This window comes from Microtus ochrogaster, chromosome 7 (genome assembly GCF_000317375.1).
Source record: "Microtus ochrogaster isolate Prairie Vole_2 chromosome 7, MicOch1.0, whole genome shotgun sequence".
In the NCBI taxonomy this organism is placed as follows: domain Eukaryota; kingdom Metazoa; phylum Chordata; class Mammalia; order Rodentia; family Cricetidae; genus Microtus; species Microtus ochrogaster.
This window is the reverse complement of record NC_022014.1, coordinates 19,573,584-19,592,354: the sequence shown is the minus strand read 5'-3', so window position 1 is coordinate 19,592,354 and position 18,771 is coordinate 19,573,584. Positions and strand designations below refer to the sequence as shown.

Genomic DNA, 18,771 nt, shown 5'->3' with positions numbered 1-18,771 from the left:
ATTTGTATTTCAGAGTGCTATCTAGGGTAATTTTTTTACACTAAGGAATAAATTATTTGAACTACCAGTAGAATTATCAATGGAAAATTATAATGACTATTAATATACAGATTTAATATAGCAAATAATCTGATTACTCATAATCCTGTTTGATTATTTAGATACTTCAGAGCATTGCCAATCATGTCCTGTTCACAAAAGAAGAGCATATGAGGCCTTTTAATGATTTTGTGAAAAGCAACTTTGACTTGGCACGAAGGTATGAAACCTTGTTTGCCATGCTTCCATTTCACTCCAGTCTGTGTATCTGGTCTACATGAAATTCTTGTGTATGATTTTAATCCCCTGTCCTTTCTAGATTAAGAACATATTTTGTCTCATTCCAGTATAAGAGACATTGTAAAATCTGTATATTCTTAATTTCAAGGTAGTTTCCGTCTTTGGAAACTGAGAGGAATTATTGGCATTTCCTAACTTTGGCATTGCTTCAGAATGGGTTCAGATTTCGTTTATTAAAAAGTAAAACCAGGGACCAGAGAGATGGCTCAGAGGTTAAGAGCACTGGCTGCTCTTCCAGAGGTCCTGAGTTCAATTCCCAGCAACCATGTGGTGGCTCATAGCCATCTGTAATAGGATCTGGTGTCCTCATCTGGCCTGCAGGCACATATGCAGACAGAATACTGCATTTTAGATGCATAATAAATTTACATCATAAAATGTAAAGAAAAAACTAAAACCAAATTATGCAGATAATATATTAGAATGGTTTTGGTGGTAATACTTTTTTTTTCTTAAGCTTAGAAGTTTATCTGAATTTAAAACAATTCTCTTTAAGCCAAACAATGCAAAGCCAGAAGATTTTGTGATGGAGAAACAAATAACTGTTGAGGTTTTAAGACTTTAGAATATTTCTCTGCTGGATTTCCATAACTAATTCTTCACTTTCATTTTCTGAATTGTTGGATTATTTGTTTGTTTGGTTTTTTTTACTTATTTTAAAGATTTATTTATTTATTATGTATACAACATTCCTTCCATGTATGCTTGCATGACAGAAGAGGGCACCAGACCTCATTACAGATGGTTGTGAGCCACCATGTGATTGCTGGGAATTGAACTCAGGACCTCTGGAAGAGCAGTCAGTTCTCTTAACCACTGAACCATCTCTCCATCCCTTGTTGGATTATTTGTAACCTCAGGGTAGTACTATATTTGCCAGAGTTGCTCTTAAAGAAAGATTATCTGGCAAAAGGTAATTCATGTGCTTTGTGAAGATGTTGGTGCCCCGAAGTCGCTTTCCACCATGTGAAACCTAGCTGATGTCACTGATATGTACCCTGGCCTTCTGCAGCCGCTCACTCTTTCTAGCCTTTCTGCTAAGAAATTGGAGCTATAGACTGTTGGAGGGAAAAGTAAGTGCTATTTTCAGGTAGAAAATAACTTCGTGACTACTCACGGAAACTTAGAAGAACCAAAGTTCCAGTCCTGTCTCTGACAGGCAGGCAGTGTGACTTTAAGAGAGGTCTTTACCTAGTCTTTCATTTCTTTATCTTTACGATACTAACCCATTTCCAGATTTTATTCATCTAAATTTGTTGTTCTACTTTTGGAGCCTACTTTGATGCTGACGTAGAAAATGAGTATCAGAAATGGAAAGCCAACTTTCTCCTTGTGCTTCTTATTTGGTTTAGGGACAGTTACTGTGGGCATAAGCCCTCCACATTTTCAGTCACTGTCCCGTTTCTATACTCTATATAAGTTTAGTGCATAGATGAGCTTGAGTATACCTAGTGTTAAAAGCTCTAATGGTTTTGCATTTTTGCAGGTTTTTTCTTGATATAGCATCAGATTGTCCCACAAGTGATGCTGTAAATCATAGTCTTTCCTTCATCAGTGATGGTAATGTGCTTGCTTTACATCGGCTGCTTTGGAACAATCAGGAGAAAATTGGCCAGTATCTTTCCAGCAACAGGTATGTTTGGGGGGGGGGGCGGGAATAAACATTTAGTTTAAATTGAATTAATAAAATTATTGATCTTGAATAAAGGCAGCTTTTTGCCTTAAGAATTGTGATTTGAAAAGAGAAATGCAGATTACATACATACATTGCAAAAACCAACTTGTGTTAAAAGATCAACAGCACTGCTGTTGCTGTAAAGCTTGTGATGCTATTAAGTGTATGTAAAGAAAGCTTTGTGTAGGAAGTACTGAGTCAGACAGCCATGGCGCTGTGCTCTTTAATCCCAGCACTCGGGAAGCAGAGGCGGGGAATCTGAGGCCAGACTGGATGGTCTACATAGAGAGTTTCAGGCTTGTCAGGGTTACACAGTGAGACCCTGTCTCAAAAGAGAGAAGGGATGCAAAAGAGTGAGATAGAGAATGTGAAAGAGAGAAAACAGAGCCAGTAACTAAAATTATTTTATTGTCTGTTTTAGTCAAAGCCTCTTGTGGTATAAACTACATGCTGTCCTTTCTGAGAGTTAATTGCTTTTTTAGTTATAGGGTTGTAAAAGACTCTGTTTCTGTCTCTAGAGGTTCCCTTAGGTGCCAATTAAAAAAATAATGTGCTTGTTTGTGAGAAAGGCAGAGACCATAACACTATAGCTAAACAGTTAGGAAATGGGAGTTTAAAAGGAAAGACTCTTTAATCCTTTATGAATTACAAAGTAGGCATGGACATGACTGACATGTTCCACTAAAATACAAAAAGGAAGTGCTTCATCCTTGTGACAACAAAATAACCTGGAATTTTTATTTTATTTTATTTTATTTTATTTTTTTCGAGACAGGGTTTCTCTGTGGCTTTGGAGCCTGTCCTGGAACTAGCTCTGTAGACCAGGCTGGTCTCGAACTCACAGAGATCCGCCTATCTCTGCCTCCCCAGTGCTGGGATTAAAGGCGTGCGCCACCATCGCCCGGCTTAACCTGGAATTTTTAAAGATGAACATTCTCTTCTCTTTGATTTGAATACATATTTGCAGTTTGATGCTAAGATTTTTTTTTAAATGTGCTTTTTACAAAATGATATTTCAAGTATGAAAATATAGTCAGTGATTTGACAGTTCCATGTGTGCCAGCTAACTTGAACATCATGAAATTTTGATATAACAGGTCTTTCTAACATTTTATTTGCTGATGGAGGGAAAGAAGGAGAGAGCAAGAACTCTTAAGTATTCAAATCTATGAGCCTGTGGGGCCATTCTTACTCACACCACCATGCTGCTCTTCCAGAAGACCCAAGTTTGTTCTCAGCACCCATGTCAAGTACCTCACAACTGTCTCTTAATTCCAGCTCCAGAAGATCTGAAACCCGCTTCTGGCCTCATACATACATATGCATACATAAAAAAATAAAATAAATCTTTTAAAACATATACTTTTGAGCTGGTATCACAGGTATGATCCCAGAACTCAGATACTGACATCTTTCAGTACTGCTTACAAATCTGCAAGGAATAAGTAGTTAAAAGAACAGCAACAAGTGATGGTCTAAGGAGTGGTAGGCTGCCCAGGTAGTGTGAAGTACCATTTCTTAAGCATTGTCTGTTGTTGCTAGGGATCATAAAGCTGTTGGAAGAAGACCTTTTGATAAGATGGCCACACTTCTTGCATACTTGGGTCCTCCAGAGCATAAGCCTGTGGCAGATACACACTGGTCCAGCCTTAACCTTACCAGTTCAAAGTTTGAAGAATTTATGACCAGGTAAAACACAACTTTAAAAGATGATTGTATCGGGGGTGGGGTGGGGTGGGGGTTGAGAAACAAAATTTACCACCAGATCTCTTATTAAATATGCTTGTATTGCATTTATATAACCATGTTTTATTTGCTTCTATATGTTGATTTTCTTATAAAAAGAATGATGTCTTACCAAATGATAGCTTCTCATCTAGCTTTAATAAGTTTTTGTGGTTTTTTTTTTTTTTAAAGCTCATTTGTTTGTGTGCGCTAGTGTGCCCTTGCCCACACTTAGTATGTGAAGTCAGAGAACACCCTATGGGAGTCATTCCTTTCCTTCCATGTGTCTCAGGGGTCAAGCTTAGATTGTCAAACATGACAAGTACTTTTAGTTGCTGAGACATCCCGCTGACTCTCTTTGACATGTTTTTCATTTAATGCTTTCAAGAACATATAGATAACATTATTTAAAAAAAAAACATTATTTTCATATTACACTTCGAAAATACATACAACTTGATTGACCTAGATTCACACTTGATTCATGTTTTTTTAAATCTAAATTATAAATTTTTCTATCATACAATTATTTTTTGAATCCTTTAAGAAGTTAATGGTTTTGCCAGGTGGTAGTAGCTCACACCTTTAATTTCAGAACTTAGGAGACAGAGGCAGTCGGGTCTCAGTGATTTTGAAGACAGCCTAATCTATAGAATGAGTTCAAGGACAACCAGGACTGTTACACAGAGAAACCCTATCTCAAAAAACCAACCCCCTCCCACACACACACACAAAAAGTTAATGATTTTTAACCTCTTTTAGAGTAAGACTCAGAAAACACAGTACATTCTATATTTCAACAAATGTTTCTGTGGACGTTTGTTTTTGCACCTCATTTAGAGGGATCTAATCTGTGAACTTAGAGATTCTCACTGTTAGACACACAATTGATGTTTGCTAAATATGTATCTTTTTACAAATGCTACATTGGGCCTGTGAGTTGGTTGTTCTATTCATAGTATGTGCTGAAAGCAGAAAGAAAACACTCTCATCTGATATTCAGAAGTTAATTTACAAAATTTAAGTTATATAGTAGTAAGACCTTGTTTTAGAAAGAGAGGAGGCAAGGGAAAGGGAAGATAGACTTAGAGGATCCAATCCAATGTATATCTAGTATTACAGAAGCCACATGTAGTGAGACTAGGCAGAGATAGTATATCAGTGGAGAATAATGGGTATGAATTTTTCATTCATATCCTAGGGTTTATAAATTATTTAAAACTTACAAAAGAATCACACAGAGTTTCAGCAGAATATATCAAAATTAAGCCATGCTCTTTCAGAACTTTATTTCAGTACTTAGAGGAATTTAATGTGAAAAAAGTATTTCTAACCAGGGATACTAAGGTGGACTAAAATAAAAGCTGAGTAATCATCAGGAAAAGGATGTTTGTGAAGATACATTTAATACAAATCAAAGAAGAAAACACAGGGGACAGGAGAACTTGCAGGGGCATGGGGAAAGACCCCCAAAACCTTTTATCTGGGGAAAAAATATACCACGAGTAAAAGGTAATCCTGGACTCTCTCCTTACCCAGCAGTATTGTTAGGTAACCCCATGAAAGCTCTCATGACTCAGGACAATACCTTGACATTTTACCCTTCAGAAAACCTGTTGCCTTGCCAGTATTTTATTATCCTTTAATGTTACTATTGATTAATCCTTTGTTTTTTTAGCTGCTCAGCAATCTGTGTAAAGCCTCTGTTTCACTCTGATCTTTCTTTAGGCATCAGGTCCATGAGAAAGAAGAATTCAAGGCTTTGAAAACGCTAAGCATCTTCTACCAAGCTGGTACTTCCAAAGCTGGGAATCCTATTTTTTATTATGTTGCACGGAGGTAAGAGATATGTTGTAGTCTCTTTTAATAGGGTTTTTCAAATGAAAAGAAGTGGTTGGATTTATGTTTTTTCCTATTTGAATTAATATCCTTTAAAGATACACTTCCTTGGATAGTCAGCCATCTTGTTCTAAAATGCTGCTCACTGTTAGGTTTCAGACTATTCAGTTCACACTGTTGTCTCTCTTGTGCCTCAGAGTAAAATACCACCACGGGAGTTAACACAGTTAACAGAAAGAACCTTACTTTGTTTTCAGGTATATTCTGATTTCATAATATTTGTAACACAACAATTGGAACTTCCCTCTTTTAAGAAGAAAAACTTGAGCCTGTTTCTGAGAATTCTTAGCAATATATTGTGTGAGACTGCATTAGGATGATTGCAAAAATAACTCCAAGAGCTGTTGGAAATGGATGTAAAGATGGACTGGAGTGGCTTAGAAAATAGGCTATGATGTCCTTAGCCATGCTGTGAGCTTCTCCTTCTCCATGGCAATGGACTTGCATTGCCTCTCCTGCCATGTGAAAACTTGTGTGGTGGTACTTGGTTGGTCTCTTCTTCTCATTTGAGGCATAACTCAGGAGGCTGCAGTTTGATGGAGTGATGCTACTCAGCAGCTGGAAATGTGGGAATGCCAAGGATAGCCCAGCAGCTATGAGACGTAGTCTACCTGAGTTTCCCAAGATTAACAGAAATTGAGTAATTGTGTTAATTTGCTTAATGGTTATGATAGCAAAAACCTGGCAGTAGTTGAGAAATCCTACAAAGTAGGAGAAAAACAGAGGATGGAAGATATGGAACTTGTTTAATTACTCAGCTGTTCAGAGCACTGGGGAACTAAGGAACAGAAAGTTACAGAAAATCGAATTTATCTTTGCCATCCTTTTTAAGGAACATTATTCTAGCCAATTGTACTGGTACATTTCTAATTACAGTACTCAGAAGTCTGAGGCAGGAGCATTGTGTTGAGTTAGAAAGCCACCTGGGCTAAAGGGTGAGACCCTATCTCAAAAAGAGACACCTCCCTTCCTCCTCCCCCCAAAAAATTGGGAGGGGAAAAAAACCCTTATCGTTCCATGAAATTCTGTTTTTGTCTCAGTTGCTCTTTCTCAAATTTTCTTTTTCACTTAAGATAAGCCGTGTTTGTATTTCAACTTTAAGCTTTAGTACTACCCGTGGTATCCTGACTTTCACTGTCATAGCTAAGTAGCAAGGACTGGTGAAGAGGGAGGTAGATGTGTGCCTCAGTTCCCAGCCCCTTTGAATTCTTAGTGGTTCACAGTAGCAAAAGTTAAAGGTGTGAAGGCTGGATAATTTTTCCTCCTTCAGGATGGAAACTGAGTTTGTGTTCCTTCTCTGTGGTCCTGTAAAGGCTAAGAAAAAGCAGATGGACCTGGCTTTCAGTGGGATTGGTCATTGGGCTGTCCCCAGCTGTATATTATGTCTATATAGCCTGAAAGGTTCCCATTCTGTTTCTTATTAGCTGTTCTGACCCTTCATCTTTGAGGAGGAAGTGCACTTGTTAAACTGCCGTGTCTTTTGTATGATTTTGTAACAAACTAAGTTATGTTGAAGTTGGAGGTTTTCTTTTTTGATACTACCTTGACAAATCAAATCTTCAACTTTTAGTTTTTTGTTTGTTTGTTAGTTTGTTTTTTGCTTTATACTTTGAAATGGGACGTCAATAAATAGCCTGACTGACCTATAACTCATGATCATCCTGCCTCAGCTTCCTGGGTGCTGGTCTTTTTTCTTTTTTTTAAATGTGTATGGTCACATGGTCATCTGTCTGTCATAGGCCTGTGTGGTGCCTTCAGAGGCCAGAGAGGGCATCCGATCCCCTGGAGCTGAAATCAGAGCCAGCTGTGAGCTTCCATGTGGGATCTTGGAATCAAATCTAGATCCTTAGATAAACAGCTAGTGCTTGTAACTGCTGAGCCATCTCTTCAGCTCCTGAGTGCTGGCCTTACAGTCCTGTGTCTCCATGCCTAGTGCCTTTTCTTTAGTAGAGCTCCTCCTGGCCTTTGTAGTTTTTCTGGATGTGATGCTTAACTCCAGGATAAATGGGCATAGTAGAAAGAGCAGAGAGAGGTCCTGTTTCTCACGTTCTGGTAGTAAGCCTTACCTGTACAGTCATCTAGTCAAGGAGCTCTGGAGTCTGACTCCTTTCTGGGCATTCCTGTATTTCAGAGGCCTAGACAACGATGCATTAGGAAATATTTTTGAATTGTGGATTCCAATCTCTACAGACGTTTCAGGTTTAAATGTCAAATTGGCCTCATCTTCACACAATGTTTTCTTTCATTGTCCCCTCCATTTTCTGTCATTTTAAATATTTCCCTTTCTTTCTTGCTATCTTCTTTGTTAGTCACCAAGTCTTAATTTTTACCGGTGAGATCTGATACAACAATTAAGGTATTTTAGTTTAGGCTTTGGTTACTATCAAGTCTCTCTTATTTTCCGAAAAAGATGGGCCCAAAGAAAAGCATGAATCATTGGAGCCATCCCAGATATGAACAGAACTAAGCCACTGCTGCTGCAAACACTGTATATACACTCTGTTTCTTGGCTTTGTGTTTACCTCCATTGCGTGTTTTTCTGATTTCTGTATTATTTCAACTTTAACTCACCCAGTGACCACTTTATTACTTCAGTATTGCATACTTGAAGTTCTTGAGAGGAAATACATTGGTCGACTGAAAAGAATCATTGTTAGGAAGACTTTCCGTGCTAGATGCTGACCAGCCAATAGAGATGTGGCTGCTCCAAGCCAAGTAGTGCATGTCATGTAATTCAAAATGTAGCTATTCAGTGTTCATCAGTGACTGTCCTTATATACAGGTTTTAATTAATTTAAATTGGATCGCCATGATCTAGTGTTACCATCTAGTACTTTGAAAATGTCTTTTTAAAAGTGTATTCATTTTTATTTTATGTAGGTGTGTGAGTGCATATATGTATATGTATTGTTGTGTGCATGTATGTATACCTGTGAGTGGCTGGTGACCGTGAAGACCAGGAACGGGTTGCAAGTAGTAGTGGTTTGTGCTCTCTCAATCTAACAATCCCAGTAGGAAATGCCTCGCCTAGTAGCTTCAGCAAAAGTGCTTAAGCTTTGGTGGTTTGTGTTGAGTCACATAATCAGTTTCCAGATCCATCACTTTAGCAAGGAAGATGGACTCTTTGGCTCTTTGGTCTTGTCATGAGCTTATGCCTGGAGCTCACATGCATGGTATGAACTGAAAGGCAAGGCTGAAAGTAGGGTTTATTTTCCAGAAGAAAATTGAGCTTCTGGTACCCAAATGAAGAAAAATGGACAAGTAAGCAGGCAGAAGTAACAGAAATTCTCTTCATGCACCTTTAAAAGATCCAGAAAAGGCTGTCTGTGGTGGTGTAGCCTGCATTTCCAGCACTGGGAAGGCCAAAACAGGAATTTCAAGTTCAAGACCTATATGGGACACATAGGTAGTTTGAGGCCAGTCATGGCTTCCATCAGAACTTTTCTTACAAACAAATAAATAGACCCCAAAGAGATGAATCTGATACTTCCTTACAAGGTGCAAAATAGTGTGTTTGTATGTGTATGTTTACAGAAATGTATATAACAACTGTACACATTAAATTGTTTATATTTGATTCTGACACTTTCTTGCAAGGTGCAAAGTAGTGTGGGTGTGTACAGAGAAATATATGTAACTATACACATCTAATTGTTTACATTTGAGCCATGAGTCTAGTTCAACAGTAGAGCATCTGTTCACCTTGCATGAGGTCCAGGGTTCAGCACCCAGACATAACACTGCCAAGCAGAACACTGGGACATTCACACTGCTGATACTACTTCTCTTAGGAGAGTGAATGTGCTTGGAGAGTGTAGGGGACCAACATTATATTTCTGTCATTAACCTCTTTTTTAAAAGGTTTTGTAAGTAATTGAAAATGTAAAATCTAAGTATTTCAGTGGAGAGTTTCCTTTGTGAGATACTCTAGGTCTTCACAACTTTTTTTGTCTCCTTAATACAGATTATAGCTTGCATTTATTTAATGCTTTCTTTACATCAGACAAACTGCATATTACATAATTTTGTTTAAACCTCACAATAATCTTCTAAGGTAGTATTAACAATACTTAACTATCAACGAAAACTCAAACCTAGCTATCTGATAATTAACCTAACTCACTGACAATTAACCACAGGAATTGTTGCTGTTAGCATACTAGGTTTGTTGAGGTAAATAAACCCTTCCATGTCTATGAACATAAACATCCAGCCAACATTTCTTTAATCTCAGCACTTAGTTAAAAGGCAGAGGCAGGAAGATCTCTGTGAGTTTGAGTCCAACTTGGTTTACATAGTGAGTTCCAGGACAGCTGGGGCTATGCAGAGAGACCCTGTCTAGGAGAAGAAAAGGAGACAAGAGAAGAGAGACCGAAGTAAAATGGTGGAAGAAGAAAGAGGGAGGAGGAGGAAAAGGAAGAGAGAAAAAAGGAAAAAAAATCCAATAAACAGTTATGAGACATTTCTCTAGATAAAATGAGTTCTTAGTTCTAAGCATCTGTTTTAAAATAGAAGTCAAGATTTACTCAGAATGCACTGTTATCATTGAATCAGTAGTATTCTGCTATCATACTCTCATGAAAACAGCATTCCACTGATGAGTATGTTTTGTAAAAGATTATTCTTTATACCTTACCAGTGCTTTCAGTCTATTTAATTAAAAATAGTAAAATACAATGGGCTGGAGAGATGGGTCAGCAGTTAAGAGCACTGACTGCTCTTCCAGAGGACCCAAGTTCAATTCCCAACAACCACATGGTTACTCACCACCACCTGTAATGAGATCTGGTGCCCACTTCTGGCCTGCAGGCATTCATGCAGACAGAACACTGTATACATAATAAATAAATATTTAAAAAAATAGTAAAATACAAAACAGCTTCCCCATACCACTCTTTATTTCCTATCTTCTTTCCCTTTGGTTAAATGTCTCCTACGTAATTTCTTCTCATACCTTTAAAATAAAATTGGAGTTCTGATTCGGTTTTGCCTACATTTAAAACATAAATGTGATATTTTGCTTATTTTGGCATTTAATGGGGTGCTACACTTATAGGAAAGAAACTATAATATTAATGTAAGGTTTAGATTTATACAATCAAAACTTGACCGAAACCCAAATTATACTAGAATAAGGATAATTTCTTAAGCAGTAAATTAAAATAAATTTTATTTTCTTATTGTGCTTATTATTTTGCAAATAATGTGAGGATTGAAATGAGCAGGTGTTCTAGATCATTTCTGCTTGAGTATGCACAAAAGAGTAAGAGCACTATACAAACAGAGTGAGTGAGTGCTGAACGCTGGTTTGAGTGCCGTGCCGCAGTCTTTTTCAGTCATACTTATGTAGGGGCTTGAAGATGTGTTTCCTTGCCAAGTGGTCATGGAGATCAGCTCTGAAGGCGTTGTCCCATGGTTGAGGCTGCTTCCAAGGTGAGTTGTAGTTGCAGAACTTAGGCTTGTTGTGTCCTCTGGGCTCATCCCAAGATTTGAGTCTTCTGTAGAATTTGGGGTTGTTGACATTGAAATTGTTCCCACACTTATGAGGAGCAGGCTGATGGTGAATGAATGCTTGGTCATCATTTTCCTTGGCTTTAAAATGATTATAAAATTTAATATTCAGTTCATAAACACATGGACAGTCATATATCCTTAATTGTGTTTATTTAATATATTCATATAATATGAATAAGCTTTTTTATTATTTATAAACAAATAGTAAGCTGCTTTCCTATACATCTCCTGATAGAACAAAGACCTGTTTTCTCTCTAGGTTACTCAGGAAAAAGCTTTCTGAGTTTTAGATTAGATGAGGCATTTGAAACAATAGAATGGGGTCAGTGTGAAGAGCAGGGAAGCCAGGAAGGACAAAGCAGGTTGGGAGATTAGAGTTGCCAAAGGAACTAGAAGTGAAGCAGTGACTCTTTCCTCTTCACATTTCTGTGACTTCTTGTTTAGCACTTTAAGATTTAACCTTATGTCACAAATTAGAATACTATTTTTAAATGTTTATACCAAAAATGGAAGCGGGATAACCTAAACCAAATGATATTCCCCAGTGCTGAGGGGTGGGGAAGAGCAGCTGTATTAGGATATTTCATAGCTTTTTAAAAAGAAGGAAATGTAAAATTGATTAAAATCAATCTGTCATTTTACAACTGGGTCTATACAAGGGGCAGAGAGATTCCTGTCTTAAAGTGAGCAGATCTAGAGCCCAAGTTTGAATCCTAGTCCAGTGTTCTGTAGCAGATGAAGATGGAAGCACAGAGCAGATTCCTATAGCAAAGGGTTAACACTATTTCTAAAGTTAGGCCAGCTTATAGCCTGCATTCAAATCTAATTGCTTGGTACATCTCTGATAATTCAACAGGACCCTGCTTACCATGATTAAATATTACATTTTTTAAATTCAAAGCTTAAACTTAAATTTTAGAATATATACAAGAAGTTCTAATTCATTCTAATATATAGTTAAACACTTCCAAGTTACTATTACCTTTTGATTTGGGTGAAGTATTTTTGAAGATTTTTTAAATCAGCCCTTCTTTAGTATCCTGGAGAATGATTCTAAAAGGGAATAGAATTCTCATTCACTGCGTGCTGTTTAATATAGCAGCACCTCAGTCACATGCTCAAAGCCCCACCTCTTTGAAAATAATCAAATGAGTGTTTTCCAAACATCTAGTGTAAACAGGCTGACTTTGACAGATTAAGGAATTCAAATAAAGTATTTGTAAAATCTCTGTATTTAAAGGATCCTGTGAATATCTCACGGTAGTTATTCTTTCTGTATAAACCCTAATGGATTGCTTCATTGGATTGACTCAACTAAATGAGTATATAATTTTGCTTTGTGAGTATCATGATTTTAAATCAAGTAAGAATGTTAAAGATGAAGATTTAAAAATAATTGAAGAATTTTACATTTTAGGAGGTTAAATGTTGGTAAGTAAAGGTAAAAACAGCCTCTTAGGTAAGAAGTTAAACTGTGTTCGTGTGGAACTTTAAAAGGATTACACATGGAAGTGATAGTGTGATCCTAAGTTCACAAAAAATTTGCTTTTTTACAAAAAAGAATATTAAAACACCTATCTGATGAGATTAAGAAAATTCTTTAAAGGAAACGTGTGTTTTAGTCAGTTTTTCCTAGATGAGTATACAGGGAAGTTGGGCTGTGTTTGCTAATAGAGTCACTGTACTGGCATGCACTGAGTACAGCAAGGATGGACAGTGGTGTTGACACACAAGGAAGTCACTGCGTAAGTGGCAGAAGAACAAGTCAATGCATGTTTCTTACTTTACTCTGTTGTGAATATTTTTTTCTGCTTTTGAATGAATAGGCAAATGCTTCCCTTAACGGAGGGTAGTTGTGGTCATACAAAGGAAATAAACAAAAGAAGCTTCTTGGCAACCAGAGTAAATTTTATATATCAGATGACTAAGACAATGCCTGTTACCATATCTTACCTACTTGCTTGCTCATTCTGAGGATTAACTCTGGGGAATATAGTTGAAATGGTTGTAGTGATGTTTTGTCCTGAGCTGACTATGGTCCTATAATTAATTGTTTTTCTAATCCTGACCTTATGGCTTTATCCTTTTTCTTTCTTTCTTTCTTTCTTTCTTTCTTTCTTTCTTTCTTTCTTTCTTTCTTTCTTCCTTTCTTTCTTTCTCCCTCTCCTCCTCACTCCCCTTCCCTTCCCTTCCCCCCCCCTCTCTCTCTCCCTTCCACTCCCTCACATCCTCCCTTTCCTTTTTTCCCCCTTTGATACAGAATCTCCCTAAGTATCTTAGATGGCCTTGAGTTCATCAACTACAGAGTGCTGAGATTACAGTGTGAACAGCCATGCCTGGCTAGTCAACTTATCGTTGTACTTCTAACCACTCAGCTTTACCTCAAGTCAGTATTTGGTCCTTCTTGTTTTTCTCATAATCTCTCTCCCTCTCCCCCCCCTCTTTCTCTCTCTCCCTCTCCCCCCCCCCTGCTTTGTTTTTTTGAGTTAGGTTCTCACTGTATAGCCCTGGCTCTTCTCAAAATTTATTAATTGCATTTTATCATCTAGCCAAACGGCTAGTTCACTAACCTTGAATTTCTCATTATCTGCTCTTTTTTTATTAATCTTTTGCTCCTAAACAAACAAATTATTTGCCATTAGCCTTTAAAGTCCTCCATATTGTTACTCCATCTGAACTATTTCCTTCCTTGCTCAGAATTCCTTCTGTGAAGGCCTCTGTTGCCAGTACCCTTTTTTAAATGTATGAACCTTCCCTGATTCTATAGAGAAGAATTAGTGATTTTAGGACTTTGCAATTATCAGAGTTTGGATTTTTTTCTTCCCACTGTCTTCTGGCTTTGTTGTGATCAGGCACACTTCTTACTCTTTGTATTCTCTCTACCTTCTAGCATAGGAAGTAGTTATAAATAGGAGCCTATAAGCACTGGAATTAATTGAAAACTCATCAATTTCATCAGGTCTATCAACTGATATCATTAGTAATGTCTAAAGTAGCAACTATTTGGTTATTTGACTTTTTTCCACTGTATCATGAATATAAATTAGTCATATGCCTAAATTAAGATCTCACTTTTCCTTTCTAGTTCCTGTTTTATGGATCATATGCATATTTATCTCTGACAATCTAAAGTTGAATCAGTAGAAGTTTGACACCCAAATTATTTGAAACACTTTACATGGGTTGGTATGAGACTTGGACTTAGTATATTTGTGCTTCTTGCCTCCTTTGAACATATTGTCATACCATTCCTAGCAGCCTTTACTTAAGTGGTACCATGTAGCTGAGTTCTGAAGACATGAGGGGTGTGACTTTCTGGGGAGCCTATTTCTGTTCACTCTAGACAAAGAGGGAAATAACAGACCAAAGGAGTATTCTGTCTAAGGTGAGTTTGATAAACTAGTGAGCTTATAGTATTATAGGAACATTAGTGACCCAGTCTTCAGCATCGTACACACACACACAAAGCCCACTCTAGTATCAGTGATGAATCTAAAACTTGCAAAGCTGGATTCTTCTCACTCCAGCAACTACTTCCTCCTTGTATCTTGTTGAAGTAGGGGAGTGGGGTTCCTGAGATTTCCCATTCTCCACATGAGAATGTTAATGGGTCCATTTTCATGAGGGTGATCACCACTGTGCTGATTCAAATTGGCAATAATCACATCCAACCCAGAGGAAACTGCACATGTACATCGCTTTCAGGCCTAGTTTTGATTTTTTACTAGCTCTCCAGAGGTTCAGTGGAAGGCATCTCCAAAACCCTAGAAGACAGTAGATTTAGAAGGTGTTAGAGAGATGATAAATAAGCTTTTGTTGTCATCACTGGTGATATTTGGGGCCTATTTATAATAAGAGACCCATCTGTGCTAACTGTGTGCTGGATATTGTATTGTTCTACTTTTTATCCTGCTTTCTACCTGAAAGGCTGATCTGTGTAGAGCTCTATTGGCCTTTTCTCATCTCTGAATTCCAGTTGACCAATAGAGAATACAAGGAGACTGAAGAAAGAAAGGGTAGGTGGAGAATGTGCTCTCTTGGTCACCAGGGTCTAGTTACATCCCTCCATGAGATGGTTTTTGTTGGGCAACCTTCTCTATTATATCTGCTTCCTGGTAACTGCTCTATTTCAACTGATGTTTATGAACCTTTTGTATTATCTTAGGCCCTCCCTTATCCTTTTTATGGAGTCTCATGAATCCTAGTTTGAGTGTTCTACCTACTAGAATTATTACTTCTCTATAGCTTATGTACTTTATAAAGTCTGAACTGTTCTGAATTCATAATTGCATCTTGCTCCAAGGATTTCAAATCAGGTATTGAGGTTTATGTTGGGGTTAAGCCCCACTAAACCTCTCAGGATTCAGAAGAATTACTATAGCAGATGAAAACTGGCCAAGATATCTGAGGGTAAACAAAACAAATTAGCTCACATAAATCCTTTTATCATGTCCCATTTATTCTTTCTATGCTCTCTCTAATGCTTTTTTGATTTTTCCTCCTCAATATTCCTTGCTGTTTCTCTTTGCTGTTCTTTCTGCTGTTCTTTGCTGCTCTTTGCTGTTCTACCCATCCCACAAGGTTGCCTGTTCATATACACAAACAAAGATAGTTAGCAATTCTATAGGTGATAACAATAATATCAAGCTTGTGTTTTACAGAATCACAAAAATAGGTAAGTCTGACAAAGAGGTGCATTAAGTCTTAGAGGGGGAGGCATGGCTGGGAAGCTCCCAGGCAGACACCAGGAGGATTAATTAAGAATCAATATAAAATTCTAAGAAGTTGTTTTTGTATACTAACTACATTTCTTAAGTGTAACTAATTAAAGCTAGAAGTTTGTTTTAATAATTGTAGATAACGCAGCAGTGATATTGCACTTTTTGAGCACTTCCGCTTCCTTCCCCAGTGGCTGGGAACACAGCATTGTGGTAACCATAGAAACCTGTGCGCCAAGGGAGGAAGGCGAAAGTGCTTGATTTGCATCAGCCTCTTGCTAGCTGAATTAAAGGAAATTTCTTTGGAGGCTTTGCTTCCAGCTCCAGCAGGGTGCCTGCCAGCACTCAGAAGTATTATTTTTCCCCCCTCTGGGGCTGGTTTAGCAACTCAAAAGAAGCCTTTTTCCTGTGTCTCTAGGGTAAAGACACAAACAGTTAATCTCATGGGCTATGATTTTATGTTAATTGAAAACATAGTGAAAGGGTTAGTAGATTACACCTTCCTGAGTCTGCTGCTAGAGAATTCAGGGCCACCCAGACCTGTTTATCAGTAAGAGCAGACATACTGTCTCTCTGCTCAGTGCCTATTCCTTAGGGTTCCTTTCTTGTCAGAGTCCTGTCAATAAGGGTAATTGTAGGGGATTGGGTTTATGTAGATTTGACTGTGAGCAAAGGTTTGGCTGAGTGACTACTTTCAAACCAAGGCCCCATAATGTGGAGAAAGTCATCCAGTGGCTAATACAGGAAAAGTCAGATTTAAAGAATGACTTATATACTGCTAGGATATTTTGGGATGAATCCCATTTGAGAAGAAATGTCATGATTTCATAAGATTTCTACAGAATTGACAGTGACTATCCAAAAGACAAGTGTTCCCAAAGCTCTGCAAATCAGGTTCTCCACCAGATCATACTACTGTAGGTCTGTTGTGGTCTGTCAGCTGTATTTTTACTGTATAGTCTTGTGGATCACATCAATCAGGACTATAGATCTATACTAAATTTTCAGGTTTATTGTATTAATAACAAGATTTCTATAGACCTTATTAGAATGCCCAAGGTATGGCAAGTAGGTCCAGCCACCATTAGTTTAAGAATCTTGTATATCCTTGGGCATTGTGATGCCTGCCTTTAACCCCCAGCATTCAAGAGGCACTGGGAGGTGGACATTCATGAGTTGGAGGCCAGACTTGTCTACATAGTAAGTACAAGGCTAACCAGGCCAACATAGTGAGATTCTATCTCAAACCAAACAGACAAGAAATGTAACCCAGCAGTTCACACTTGCTTCTCTGGCAAAGCATCTACTTTGGTTACCAATACCCACGTGGTGGCTTACAACTACCTGCAACTTCAGTTCCAGGGAATCTGGCCTCTGCAGACTCCTGCATGCACAAGACGTGTGTGTGTGTGTGTGTGTGTGTGTGTGTGTGTGTGTGTGTACACGTACTCTGGCAAGCAAACACACATAACAAATAATAAGCACGTATTAAACAAAATTTGAAAAAACAATCTTGTAATTTTAAAATTTTTTGTATTTAGAGCTGGGGTCTGGGGATTAGTAAGCAATTAGTTTCCATACTTGAATTACATTTAATTGGCTCATTTCGGAGGTATTTCCAGAGCTTTCTATATGTCTTTAATATTGATTATTCTATAACCCCTAAGAAAATGGAGGAATGCAATGAATAAAATCATCTGACTAATCACAAATTTTACATATCAGCTTTTTGAGAATTCCGAATTATAGTTACAGTGCTCTAGAAACCAATCAGAGCCAGGTTTCTCTCTTGTAACTTTTCTTTTGGCCTTTGGGGGTTTTGTCTCAGGAAAAAAAAAATACTTGGCTCTTACCTCAAGTGGTATTTGTTTGCAACTTTTTGAAATGAAATCAACCTTTCTTTTTAAAAATGTTAGTAACTCTTATACCATGTATATGATCACTATACCAAGGCTTCATGTTCCTTTTAAATAGAATTTTTAATGTTTAGAAGCTAATTTACATATACCTGGTTTTTAAATTTTATTCTTGAAAACTACAGCAAAACCCTGTCTTGAGAAACCAAAAAAAGAAAACCAACTCATAAATTTTATTCTTCTTATTTTTTAAGTTTTGTATAGATGTGTATGTATGTGCATGTGAACTTTCACACATGAGTGCAGGTGCCCTCAGAGGTCAGAAGCATCAGATCCTTTGGAGTTGTGAATAGTGTGAACCTCCTGACTTTGGTGCTGAGAATCAAATTTGGGTACTCTGGAAAGGTAGCTAGTGTTCTTAACCGTTGAACCATCTCTCCAGCTGCCAGGATTATATCATGCCTCAAGTGTTTTTGGTTTGGTTTTGGTTTTACTATTAGTTTGTTGGGGTTTTTTTTGAAACACGATTTTTTCCCTTTTTAAAAAAATTTTTTAAAATTTATTATGTATACAATATTCTGTCTGCATATAATCCTGCAGGCCAGAAGAGGGCACAAGACCTCATTATAGGTGGTTGTGAGCCACCATGTGGTTGTTGGGAATTGAACTCTGGACCTTTGGAAGAGCAGGGCAGTGCTCTTAACCTCTGAGCCATCTCTCCTTTTTTTTATTAATTTTTATTGAGCTCTACATTTTTCTCTGCTCCCCTCTCTGCCTCTTCCCTCCCCCCTTCAACCCTCCCCCAAGGTCCCCATGCTCCCAATTCACTCAGGAGAGCTTTACTTTTTTTACTTCCCATGTAGATCAGTGTAAGTCTCTCTTAGTGTCCGCATTGTTGTGTAAGTTCTCTGGGATTGTCATTTGTAGGCTGGTTTTCTTTGCTTTATGTTTAAAAACCGCGTATGACTGAGTTTTAAAAAAATGCTGCAAGCCGGGCGGTGGTGGTGCATACCTTTAATCCCAGCACTCGGGAGGCAGAGGCAGG

General features: G+C 37.8%; 1 protein-coding gene across 4 annotated transcripts in view; it reads left to right on the top strand.

Moving 5' to 3' along the window:
• The window catches only part of Nf1 (neurofibromin 1), a 259,312-nt gene that overhangs the window by 135,449 nt on the left and 105,092 nt on the right, over positions 1-18,771 (top strand). For all 4 annotated transcript variants that reach the window (XM_026780143.1, XM_026780142.1, XM_005349426.2 and 1 more), the window contains 4 exons: positions 162-259; positions 1,826-1,972; positions 3,557-3,703; positions 5,468-5,578. In XM_026780143.1, coding sequence (XP_026635944.1) covers positions 162-259; positions 1,826-1,972; positions 3,557-3,703; positions 5,468-5,578 — 503 coding nt within the window. The remainder of the gene's footprint in view (positions 1-161; positions 260-1,825; positions 1,973-3,556; positions 3,704-5,467; positions 5,579-18,771) is intronic.